General features: G+C 39.0%; 1 protein-coding gene and 1 non-coding gene across 2 annotated transcripts in view; both read right to left on the bottom strand.

Moving 5' to 3' along the window:
• The window catches only part of kcnh6a (potassium voltage-gated channel, subfamily H (eag-related), member 6a), a 35,993-nt gene that overhangs the window by 20,892 nt on the left and 2,694 nt on the right, over nt 1-12,407 (bottom strand). Inside the window, exons 2-6 of the mRNA XM_037688724.1 lie at nt 9,615-9,845; nt 7,633-7,782; nt 6,081-6,184; nt 5,270-5,579; nt 3,336-3,538 (exon numbers count right to left, since the gene is read on the bottom strand). Coding sequence (XP_037544652.1) covers nt 3,336-3,538; nt 5,270-5,579; nt 6,081-6,184; nt 7,633-7,782; nt 9,615-9,845 — 998 coding nt within the window. The remainder of the gene's footprint in view (nt 1-3,335; nt 3,539-5,269; nt 5,580-6,080; nt 6,185-7,632; nt 7,783-9,614; nt 9,846-12,407) is intronic.
• trnac-gca lies at nt 7,816-7,887 on the bottom strand. The gene has a single exon. It is a non-coding gene; the product is annotated as a tRNA-Cys (tRNA).

Raw genomic sequence — 12,407 nt, 5'->3', positions numbered from 1 at the left:
TTTGAGTCTTTTTGTACATGATGACAGACTCCTGTATCGTCTGCCTGAGGGGACTAGATGGAAGAGTCCTTGTGCTGGGTGGGTGTGGTCCTTCATGATGCTGCGTGCTTTACGCAGACATCGGCTGTGGTAGATGTCCTGGATGGTGTGGAGACTGCTACCAGTGATGTCCTCTGCTGTTTGCACCACCTCTGTAGAGCTTTCTGACTGGTGCCACCCTGTGATGCAGCCTGTCAGCAGGCTCTCAGTGGTGCACCTATAAAAGTTGGTGAGGATGCTGGTGTTCGTACCAAACTTCTTTAGTCTTTTTAGGAAGTAGAGTCTTTGTCGGGCTTTCTTGACCACAGTGTCTGTTTGTAAAGTCCAGGACAGCTCCTCAGTATGTGAACGCCGAGGAACTTGAAGCTGCTGACCTCCTCCACCTTAGTGTTGTTTATGTAGATGGTGGAGTGTTGACCTCCACGCTGTTTCCTGAAGTCCACTATTATCTCCTGTGTTTTTCTGACTTTTAGAGAGAGGTTATTTTCCTGACACCAGCTGGTCAGTGATTTTACCTCATCTCTGTAGGCGCTCTCGTCATTGTTGGTGATGAGGCCCAAGATGGTGGTGTCATCAGCATACTTGAGGATGACGTTAGAGCTGTGCTTGGCGATACTGTCACGTGTAACTAGTGAGTACAAGAGTGGACTGAGGACACAGCCCTGAGGTGTACCTGTGGTCTGTTGGTGAGGAAGTCCAGAATCCAGCAGCAGATGGAGCTCTCCAGGCCCAGTGTGGTGAGCTTGGAGGGGATTATGGCGTTGGTGTTATATTATTATTATTATTATATTATTTTTAGTATTACTGCATTGAATTGAATTGTATGAAAGAAACAAAAATAAAAATAAATTTAAAATGTTATTGTAATTTAAGTGATTGGAACCAAGAAACTTACTTTAAATAAGTATTCCTAAACTGGAGGAACTAACTAACTAATGACTCATAGTACAATTTATTTGGACTGAAAACAAGCTTTTAAACTTCATTACCTTTTTAAACAGCTGCAAGTCAACAACACACACACACACACACACACACACTCGAGGATCACTGTGTGTGGTCTGAAGCTGAGGAACATCCGTCAGACAGATAGCTGCAACAACCGCCTCCTCCTCCAGGATCAACAACAGAAACTGAAGCCAACCTCACAGACGGTGGACAAAGTCCAAACACAACCACCACGCCGGTTCAGAACCCGGATAAGAAGTGAAACGTTCTGCAGTCGGGTTCTTCGGCTCCGTTGGCATCACGGTTTCCCCTGTCAGGACGAGGTGAGACCTCAGGCTCGAAGCAGACGGCGACGTGCAAATTGGATGCAAATTTAGCAGAAACAGACGAACTGTTGGAGACTAACCAAGAAAAATGCAGATTTGAAGAGTAAACCCAATTATCCAGCTTGGTTTACTGTAATTTATGTAAATCTAAATGTTTATTTTCTGCAAATGGATCCAGAACTAAAGAAAAGCACATTTTATTAAATATGAGCCTAAACTTTCAGGCTGATTACGTCTGATGGGCGACACAGCCACACAAATCTTCAGAAGATATATATGTATATATATATGTATATATAACTTATTTATCTGATGCAGCCTTGTACGGGGAGAAAAGAGTCACTACTTTAAAGCAAAAAAGAAAAATATGAGATCAGCGTTTCCGTCTTCAGATGTAACAGTCCTTCAGATCAATGAAACCCCGACTTTCATGAACAAAAACTTCTTTTTTTACGCTATAACAACACAAACAAAAGGCCCCACGCTGGAATAAACAACACAACGAATCATTTTCTGACCTGTGGAGAAAGATGCTGTAGTTTAGTTCGTTCGAAGTTTTAAAACCTATTCACATTCTTGTCTTAACTTTTATTTAAAGACTAGATTTAGACGCTTTTTTTGATCCTATAAATAAATAAAAATCTCCAATTATAAGGCACCTTTAAAATAAAAATCATACGATTACAGAAGTATGTTACAAGAGGAAGCTTTGAAGTGTGTTCAACAAGAAAGAATGACAAAATCTGCTTAAAAACGGTCAAATTCATCTTGTTTTTTTAAACTTATTTTACAATTGCCTACACACTAAAATAAAGATTTTTCCACAAAAAACAAAACTTTACACTCAGCCCAGAGTTACACAAATATAAGCGCAATCAGCCTCACACTAAACACATTTATCTACTTTAAACTGAAATAGTTCTTCTTCTTGCGACGACCGTCTTATGAGCACACCTATGAACTCAATAATTACCATATTTTTCTGACTTTAAGGCGCTTTAAGCGAAACAAAACAATCAGATAAGTCAAATTTATTCATCTCATTCACAATAAACACATAAAATCAGTAAGCACAACCAGAATTCATAGATAAGGTGCACCTGATTATAAGGGTCTCTGTTGATTTTTGAGAAAATTAAAGACTTATCGTCCGAAAAATACGGTAAAGACGCCCTCCAGGTGTAAACACGAGCGTGCTGATTGAAAACACACCGATCAGGTAAAGGACTGCGACGATGCAGCGTCTGTGCAGGGATGGATTCAGCACGCAGGAACGCTTTTCCCATGATGCTTTGCAAACGAGGGACTGTTTTTAGTATTTTTCTTGCTGGTGCTGTAATCGTGTTGGTCTAATTTATTTAATTGGTTTTCTTTTATCTTTTCAGATGAACACATCAATGTAAATGATACAAACATGAAAAAGTAGTTAGATTACTTGATCAATGAGTGTTTTGTATGGTGACGAAATATATCTTTAATAATTTAGATTATCGGTTTAACGAAAACGTTTCGTTTTGCGACAGATTCGAAGAGTTTGACGAGCTGTGCGACTCGTTTAGATTACTTTATAATTTTAAGTTGCATCTGTTCTGCGGACACTCACCTTTAGGCTTTAAAGAATGTTTTCCAAAGAGAATTGAATGTTTTAACAAAACTCAAAGAGGAAAACTCTCATCAAGTGTGAAGCCCAGCTGCCCTTCTGCGTGAAATGATGATTTATTATGGGATCTTCAAACTGTGCATGTTTAGTTTTAAGACTGTCGTGTTTTCCAGAGTTTATTTTTTCTCCGTCGTGTGGAAAAGATTCAGGGTGTGATGATGATGATGATGATGGTGGCAGCTGTTGAGTCACACTGCTGGTGAGATTACTGTTTCACACTCTCACCCTCCGGCTGTCTTCAAGCATCTTCACACATCGAGATGAGAACGAAAACTCTGCGTGACGGGACCTCGTCCAACCAGATGAGCTTCACCTTCAGAAAGAGGCTCGTTTACCTGCTGAGGAGCTGAAGAACATCTCACCTGTGTGACCTGAGTGACCTTCTCCGTGACGTTCTGGGTGCGGTCTTTCATTTTGCTCGGCGCGATGATTTCGATCTCTGAGGGTGAAGGAGGCCTCAGCCGGTCCGACCCGAACGTCAGGGTGACCTGAGGGATGCGGCTGACGGTCCTGTGCCTCACCAGGTCCGAGTCCGAGGTGGAGCTCAGAGCGCTGGACTTCAGATCTACAACGAGAGAAAGAAGAAAATAGTTAAAACTATGTAATAGTCTGATCTAAATCTGCAAAAAATAGCAGCTAAAATTAAATGTAAGCATATTTTAGCTTTGTAGAAACAAAACATTTCAACTAATCCATCAGATCTGTCTGCCTCAAATAAACAACATGGAAATAAAATAAACTAGAGGAATTGTATTTCCTGCGAAAATGCTTTGTGAATGCTTATTGCTGAAGAACTTGCTGAAAAACAGCTGAAATGTAGCTGAAGTGGAAGAACAAGCTTGTTAGCAAAAGATAGCAGAAAGAACACATACTTGCTGAATTTGGTTAAAAAGGTAGAAATGAGCACAAAATTTAGTAAATTATTTTAAAAAGGCTGAAATTGGCAAAAATAGCTGAAAAGTAGATAAAACAGCAGAAAGATGCTTAAAATACCAGAAGATAGTAGAGAGAGTACAATTGTGCCCAATTAGGCTGAAAGAAGCAGAAATAGCGTGAAAAAAGCTGAAATGAGCAAAAATCATCTGAAAAGTAGCTAAAAAGCAGAAATAAGCTTAAATTACCAGAAGGAAGTTGAGTGAACACATTTTTTGCTGAATTAGGCTGAAAAGGGTTGAAACAAGTGCAAAAAATGAGGAATTAGCTGAAAAGGCTAAAGTTAGCATAAAACAGCTAAATAGTAACTAAAATAGCAGAAAAGGTTGAAACTTGCAGAAATAAGCTGAAATGAGCATAACGAGCTGAAATTAGCCGAATGAAGTTAAAAGAAGACCAAAACTTTTGTTGTAAGCAGAAAGAATCTGAAAAGAGCACAAACAGATGAAAAACAGCTGAAAGTAGCTGAAAAAATAGTTTAAATTTGCACAAGGAAGCTGAAAGAAGCTGAAGCAGAACAAAATGTGGAAGGAGCAGTAAAAGGTGGTAAACAGATCTGAAGATTTGAAGGATTTAAAATAAGCTCAAATCATTTTCTATGAAAGAAAAAAGACAGAAAAGGCTAAATATTTCAAAAGGCTAAAGTTGCACCAATACCAAAAGTCAGAGCACCCTTCTCCTGAAGGAGCTGAACATTTTGAATGTTAAATAGTTTGCTGAAATAGCTGAAAACTGCGGAACGAGAAAGATGCCAAAAAATGTACAGAATAGGGACAACTAAAATAAATGAAAACAGGATCACAATAGTGTGAATGCAGCATTCACACTATTATTTATGTATTAACCTTTATTTAACCTGGCAAATCCCACTGAGATCACAAATCTCTTTCAGATCTCTTTTTATTAGTATTACTGGGTACAGTAAATTAAACAGAAATCTCGAATTCTGCAGCACTTTTATACAAATCGTTACCTTCAAACCGACCTCTTTTAAACTATTGTTTACATACAGTTAAATTAAAAGTATCCAATAAAGGGCAAAGAAAGAAGAATCTGCAAAAAAAATAAAATTCAGGCAACAAAAGCATGAGGTTATGTTTTGGTTAGACGGTTGCAACATTTGAGAATGTTTCCAAAGTAAATTTTATGGTTTAAAAGAGTGGTTCCCAACCATGGTCCTTGAGGAACACCATCCTGCATGTTTTAGTTGCACCTGATTTGAATGAACGGGTAATTAACAGGCTTCCGCAGAACTTGAGGAAGTAATTAAATCACTGAATGAGGTGTGTTGGAGCAGGGAAACAACTAAAACATGCAGGAGGGTGTTCCTCAAGGTCCAGGGTTGGGAACCACTGGACGATACTGGGACACTCACTGGGGTCTCCTGGTTGGCTATTCCAGTCCGCCCTCATCCCATCGATGTCGTCCAGAGACGAGGCGCGCCTCAGGCTGCGGACGCTCTCCCTGGAGCAGCTCCGAGGTATGGACCCCCGGGTAAAGGCGATGCTGGGGTCCAACCGGTCCGTCAGCAGGGAGCGCCGTTTGGTGAAGGACGGGGCCACCGGGGAGGGGGGGTCCAGGTCCTGCTCAATCAGAGCCTCGGTCTCAGACTGCATGCAGCTCTCCTTGGAGGGGATCCGAAACTCTTTCAGAGGAACCTCCTCACTGTTTGGCTGCGAAACACAGAGGGGCTAAATCTGCAGTTATTGTGGTTAATCCCTAAAATTATGTCAGATTAGCAGAAGCGCTCAACACGTGTTCTGACTTTTAAACATCCTGGTGTTTACGACTGTTCTGTGCCTCAGGGAAAAGTTGCTGAAACAGAAAACAAGGGGACTTCCTTAAAAACTTGTAAATTCCAACCGTCCCAACAGACATATTCGCCCGTCTCTATAAAGCGGTGTGAATATTAACAGGAAGTGCCACCGCGCCACGTTCGATTCTTTAAAACACGAGAGTAATCTAAACAGAAGAGAGGAGACAGATTCTGGATCGGCCGTGTCTCCCCGCTGCTGTTTTGTTTTTAGCTGAGAAACGTCCTTCAGTTTCCAACAGCTGCTGGAGGCAGAGCAGCAGAAATGATCAATGAAATCTCGGCTGTAAAAATAAAAACTGGACGCAGAACAGTCCGCTTGTCCTCGTCATGTCCTGTCTCATCCGTCCCACCGCCTCACCTGCAGGTAGTCCACCACCACCCCTTCACACTGATCTTTGGAGAGCGAAGGACGTCTCAGCGAGTGGAGGACCGGCAGCCTCATCTTCAGCCTGCGGTTCTGACCTGCAGAGGAGAAACCTTCAGCTGATCCAAGGACAGCTATTATCAGTGTTGTGTGCAAATGCTAGGTTTCCTTTTGCTACATTTAGCTATCTTTATTACTACCTTCAGGTGTTAGCAAGCGTTTTGCTACTTTTAGCTCTCCTTTAGCTAAATTCAGCTTCTAGTTGTTGTTTTGCTATAGCTAACTTTTTGCTGCTATGTTTAGCTTTCAGCTAGCTTTTTGGTACTTATAGCTTCAAGCATGCTAGCTACATTTACTGGCCTTTTACTACTTTTAGTTTTTAGCTAACATTTAGCTGATTTTAGCTAGTGCATCACAACTTTTAGCTATCCTTTTGCTACTTTCAGCTACTATTTTGCTACTTTTAACCAATTAACCAATTGCGACTTTCACTTTTAACTAACCTTTGGTTATATTTAGCTAGATTTTTTTCCTACTTTTAGTTATTACCTAACATTTAGCTGCTTTTAGCTAATCTTTTGCTACTTTTAGTTTCTAGATAGTTTTTTATTACTTTTCCTTAACCCTTTGCTACATTTACTGGCCTTTTACCACTTTTATTTTTTAGCTAACATTTAGCTGCTTTTAGCTAGTGCTTCACACCTTTTAGCTATCCTTTTGTTACTTTCAGCTTCCAGCATTTGTTTTACAACTTTTAGCTAGTTTGTTCCATTATTTATAGGCCTCAGCGAGCCTTTTGCCACTTTTAGCTACTATTTTGCTACTTTTAGTTATCCTTTTGCTACTATTAGTTAGCCTTTTGCTACTTTTAGATTCTAGATAGGCTTTTAATACTTCAATCTGACCATTTGCTACTTTCACTTTTTACTAACGTTTTGTTATATTTAGCTAGCATTTTCCTACTTTGAGTTTTTAGCAAATATTTATCTATTTTAGGTATCAACAAAGTCCATGCTCTTTTCGGTATCATTTTGCTACTTTTAGCTTCTAGCTTTTGTTTAGTTGGTTTTAGTTTTAGTTTGCTTTTTGCTGTTACTTTGAGCTTTCAGCTAGCCTTTTGCAACTCATAGCCATTTCATGCATTTAGCTAGGTTTTTGCCACTTTTACATTTAGTGTTTAGTTACTTTTATCAACATTTAGCTAATTAACATTTTTTGCATAAAAGTTAATCCACTGCTTCTTTTAGCTAGCATTTTGCTATATTTAGCTTGCATGTTGTTTATTTTAGCTTTAGCTCTGTTTTGCTGCTTTTAGTTTTTTAGCTAGCTTTTTGCTACTTTGAACTTTTTTCTACAAGTTAGTTACTTTAGCTAGCATTAGCTTATTTTAGCCTTTAGCTAATGTTCTGCTTCTTTGAGCTTTAGCAGCTCAGTCAGTTTCAAATGAGCTACAATGAACGTTTATCCTTTCTTTGTGATTACAGCTGAACAAAACAACAGTAAAACTTGATAAAAAGGCGGAGTTTGATTTTAAAGGAGGATTTACAGTAAAGCCATCCTTGGGCGACCCTCTGCCTGAAGGCGGACTTCTTCAGTGACGGATCGATGAGCTCCTGGAAGTCCAGGATGAACATGATGACGAGGCCTTCTTCGTTTTTGACCGGCACCACGTCCACTCGGCATGGGAGGCAGATCCCTGTGGAGAGGAAAATGATTTATTGTGCGCTCCAGGGGGCACCTGGATTTGAACCAGGGACCTCTTGATCTGCAGTCAAATGCTCTACCACTGAGCTATACCCCCACAGGAGCACAGCTGTGACATTTCAGTCAGGTCTAACTTCTTTCTGTCATCAGTGGGCTAAAAATAGAAGGAAATAGGCTCAAGTGTGCAAACACACACACTGGACCTCACACACACACACACGCACACACTGGACCTCACACACACACTGGACCTCACACACACACACACACACACACTCCGCCTGAGCTGAATCACATCACATCTCATTTGTTCACTCATTTCGCTGCTCGGTCAGCCTCAGAGCGCATTACGATGCAGGAGATAAAACAAATAGATGCTCGGTGGATCTGAGCGGCCTGATGAACTCATCGCCATGACAACAGTGCAGCAGACTGCACGCCTGGAGTTCAGCGTGTCTGTGTATGAGTGTCGACGGTGAACGTTTCCGAGTTTACGTCCTGCGTTTGTTTGCCTCAGTGGTGAAAGATAAAATTCATCAACAAGGCCGGACTTTTAAAAAGTAACTCCGAGTTGTTTCCTAAAAGACTTCTTAATGACGGCCGAAGGGGCCAAAACCATCAACAGGCGTTTAACAATAACAGAAAAACGAGCATCGTCTGCGTAAAGACAGAGCTAATGAAGCTAAAACTGAGACGTTAGGGTTAAGATAATCAGATTAAAGTAAAGAATAAAGGTTAAAATCAGAAAACAGTAGCTGAAGGCTAACCCTAGTTAAAAAGTAGCTAAAAGTTAACACAAGCAGAATAGAAGCTAAATGCTAAAATTTGCAAAATAGTATATAGAAAACAAAGTGTGAACAACAGTAGCTAAAAGCTAATGCTAGAAATACTGTAGCTCAAATCTAAAACCATGAAAACAGTAGCTCAAAGCTAAAACTATCAGAACCCTAGCTTAAAGTGAATCTAGCAAAATAGTAGCTAAACACTAAGAAAAGCAAAAATGTTGCTAAAATAAAAAGAAGCAGGAAAACATAAGCTGAAAAGTAAATTTAGCAGAACAGTAACTACAAGATAAAACTAAGACTAGCTAAACCAAAGCTAAAAGTTAAAATCATTAAAACAGTAGCTGGAACCTAAAATGATTAAAAAAAAAGTTGCTAAAAGCTACAGTAAGCAAAACTACAACAACAATTAAATCTAAAACCAGCACAACAGTAGCTAAAAGCTAATCTAGCAAAACAGTATTTAAAAGGTAAAAGCAGGAAAACTGAAGCTGAACGCTAAAATATTCAGAACAGTAGCTTGAAACTAAACCTAGCAAAACAGTAGCTGAAAGCTAAAAATGAAGAAAGTGTTAAGATTTTATGAAATTTTAATGAGACGAAAAAACATAAAAGTTCAATAAATTTTTTAAATAAAAGTTAAAACCCAAAAATTATAGCTGAAATAACCCAAACAAGCTAAAGTTTTTGATACTGGCATGACTGAAACAGCTGAAATTGTTCTGATGTACTTAGAGCTCAAGAACACGAAGAAACTAAAAACAGGGAAAGAAAATGCTCAGCGTTCACCCAGTTGGAGATTATAAAATGAGATGTTTTATATTGAAGGGATCACGGTGTGCGTTATGAAGCTGAACACATCAGTGGGACAGAAGTGGGACAGATGTGGGACAGATGGAGGACTCTGAGAACTGTCCCCATGACAGTCAAGCTGTCCAGAGGGACAGATATAATGGCGGACAGACGGTTCTTGACAGAAACGAGAGGCTGCAAACCGACTCAGAGATGATTCTGCGTGTTTCAGCTGTTTGTTTCGTCTCACCTTCTTTGGAGTAGAAGAGGATCTCCACCTTACGCTCCTCGGCCCCGAGCAGAGCCTGGGCCAGCTGGGCCAGGGCGTTCTTCTTGGTGCCGGGACCGACCAGGAAGGGGCAGGTGCAGGGCTGCTGCATGATCTCTGCTCTGGTGAAGCCGAACATCTGGCAGAAGCCCTCGTTGCAGTAGATGATCCCACAGTTCTTCATCTGGGCGTTGGCGATCAGAAACCTGCGATCTGAAAGAAGAAGAGGCGTGGTCGTAGAAAGTCTCGTTTTCTTAAAATAAAAAACGCTTCTAGTTTTACTAATAAACCTGTTCTTATTTTTCTGACATCTATATCTGCAGACTGTGCTGTTTTAGCTGTTAGTGTATGTAAACATTTGGCTCATTCAGCCGATGGGTGCCGTGCATTTTTTTCTGTAACTTTTATACTTTTCTAAACATTTTTCTTTATTTACAAATATTTCCCCATGATGAAACATTAAGATTGGAATCTCTTTGAATACATTGTTCCCTAATACATATTTGGCAGACTTGCTTTGCTTTTGCCTTCTTAAGCTACTTTTAGCTTGCAGCCTTTTTCTACATTGAGCTACCAGTTTGCTCCCATTTGATCCAATTTTGAAACTTTTAGCTTTTAAATGATCTTTTGCAACATTTGGCTTTTAGCCATGCTCCTTCCTACAATTAGCATGTAGCTAGAAATGTGGTATTTTTAGCTTTAGTTATATTTTGTTGTTGTTGCTGCATTTTTTTTTTTAGCAAATTTTCTACAACTTTTAGCTTTAACTTCTGTTTTGATACTTTTAGCAACCCTTTTGCTACTTTAGCTTTTAGCCACCCTTTTATACTTTAGCTTTCAGCTATCCTTTTGGTGTGTTTAGCTTTTAGCATCTTTTTTGCCACTTTACTTTTTAACTTGCCTTTTGTTGCTTTTAGATTTTAGTCAGCCCTTTGCTACATTGAACTTTTATATAGTAATTTATGCTTTTAGCTTGTTTTGGCCCTATTGAGATACTATTCTGCTGCTTTCAGCATTTAACAGCTATTCTGATACTTTTAGCTTAAAGCTAGCCATTATGGCCTTTAACTCATTAACGGACCTTTTGGTACTTTTGGCTTTTAGCCAGCCCCTTCCTACAATTAGCTTGTAGATAGAACTTTGGTATTTTTAACTTTTTTTTTTTTGTTCTTGCTAATTTTAGCTAATTTTCTGCAACATTTAGCTTTAATTTCTGTTTTGATACTTTTGGCAATCCTTTTACTATTTTAGCTTTCAGCTAGCCTTTTGATATAACTTTTAGCAACCTTTTTGCTACTTCAGTTTTTAACTTGCCTTTTAGTGCTTTTAGCTTTTAGTCAGCCCTTTGCTAAGTTGAACATTTACACAATAATTTAAACTTTTAGCTTTTTTTGGCCCTTTCTAGCTGCTATTCTGTTGCTTTCAGCATTTAACAATTATTCTGATGCCTTTAGCTCATAGCTAGCCTTTTAATACATTAACTGGCCTTTGCTACTTATTTCAGCTGTGTAGCGACTTTTAGCTTTTAGCTGACATTTTTTAAGCCTTTGCTACATTTAGTTTTTAGCTAGTGAATTGGTGTTTTTAGCTTATAGCTAGCATTTTACTATGTTAGGCTTTAGCTAGTGTTTTGCTTCCTTTAGCTTTACTGACTCAACACTCAAACTCTTTTTGTGAGAACGTGGCTCCTTTAGCTGCATTTGATTAAGTTATTTCAAGTTAGAATAGCTAAATATTCATTTTTCAGTCCCAGCTACAACGTTTATGTATTTTTTTTTTTTACGTTTTATTCAGGTGAACAAAACAGAGGCTGCTCAGACTTTCCTCCGGGGCCTCGTCTTTGTCTTTTTAATGAACGGTTCCTCCGTCTCTCTCGTCAACAACGAGCCGAAGTGGAACTGATGAAGTCCACCATTGAAGGAACGTTATTAGCGTCACATTTGATCCCAAGACGATTGTGAAGGAGCAGGTGGCCCCTTCAGTTTAAAAGCCTCGGTGGCGTCACGGCTCTCAGGTAACATGTGGAACTTACAGCTCCTTGACGTCGGTCAGGGTTCACCTGATCACAAAGCGGTTTCCAAATGAGCCACTTCATCACGACACGCGTCAGTCATTTGACTTCTTTAATTTCATTTGTGTGTTTACAAACTTATCTTTGCTTTTATGTGATGTAACTCGTGTTTACTTGTACTTTTATACAGCCACGTTCTCTGAGGCTGAACACAGTCAGGTACAATGTTTTATTTACTGTTTATAATTTGTACCGTACATTTATTTATTTTTAAGTTTTTGACTAAAACTACTTCTGCCTACTTTGTGCTAATTCACCCCATCCCATTGTGCTAACTTTTACACTTTTCAAAACAATTAATTTTATTTAAAAATAAAATGTCCCAGAGGACAACAGTGAGTTCCCGTTAGTTCCTTCAGAAATAATAATAAATAAAAAAAATCTCATTCTATTTTTGTAAGTGACACTACTTTTAGCATTTAGGTACTCTTTTGCTAATTTACATTTTTGTTATTGTTTACTAACATTTAGCTACCATTCTGCTCCTTTAACTTTTTAACTACAGTTTAGCCTCATACTTGATTTTCTGATTTTAGCATTTAACTGCCATTCTGCTCCTTTATCCTTTTATCTTCAGTTGAGCCATGTTTAGCTACTTTATTTTCTGATTTTAGCATTTAGCTTCTCTTTTGCTAATTTACATTTTTTGTTATTGTCTACTAACATTTAGCTACCATTCTGCTCCTTCATGCTTTTATTTACAG

This window comes from Nematolebias whitei, chromosome 15 (genome assembly GCF_014905685.2).
Source record: "Nematolebias whitei isolate Nwh7 chromosome 15, NemWhi1, whole genome shotgun sequence".
Lineage (NCBI taxonomy): Eukaryota > Metazoa > Chordata > Actinopteri > Cyprinodontiformes > Rivulidae > Nematolebias > Nematolebias whitei.
The sequence above is the reverse complement of the archived record's forward strand: the minus strand, read 5'-3'. Positions and strand labels throughout refer to the sequence as shown.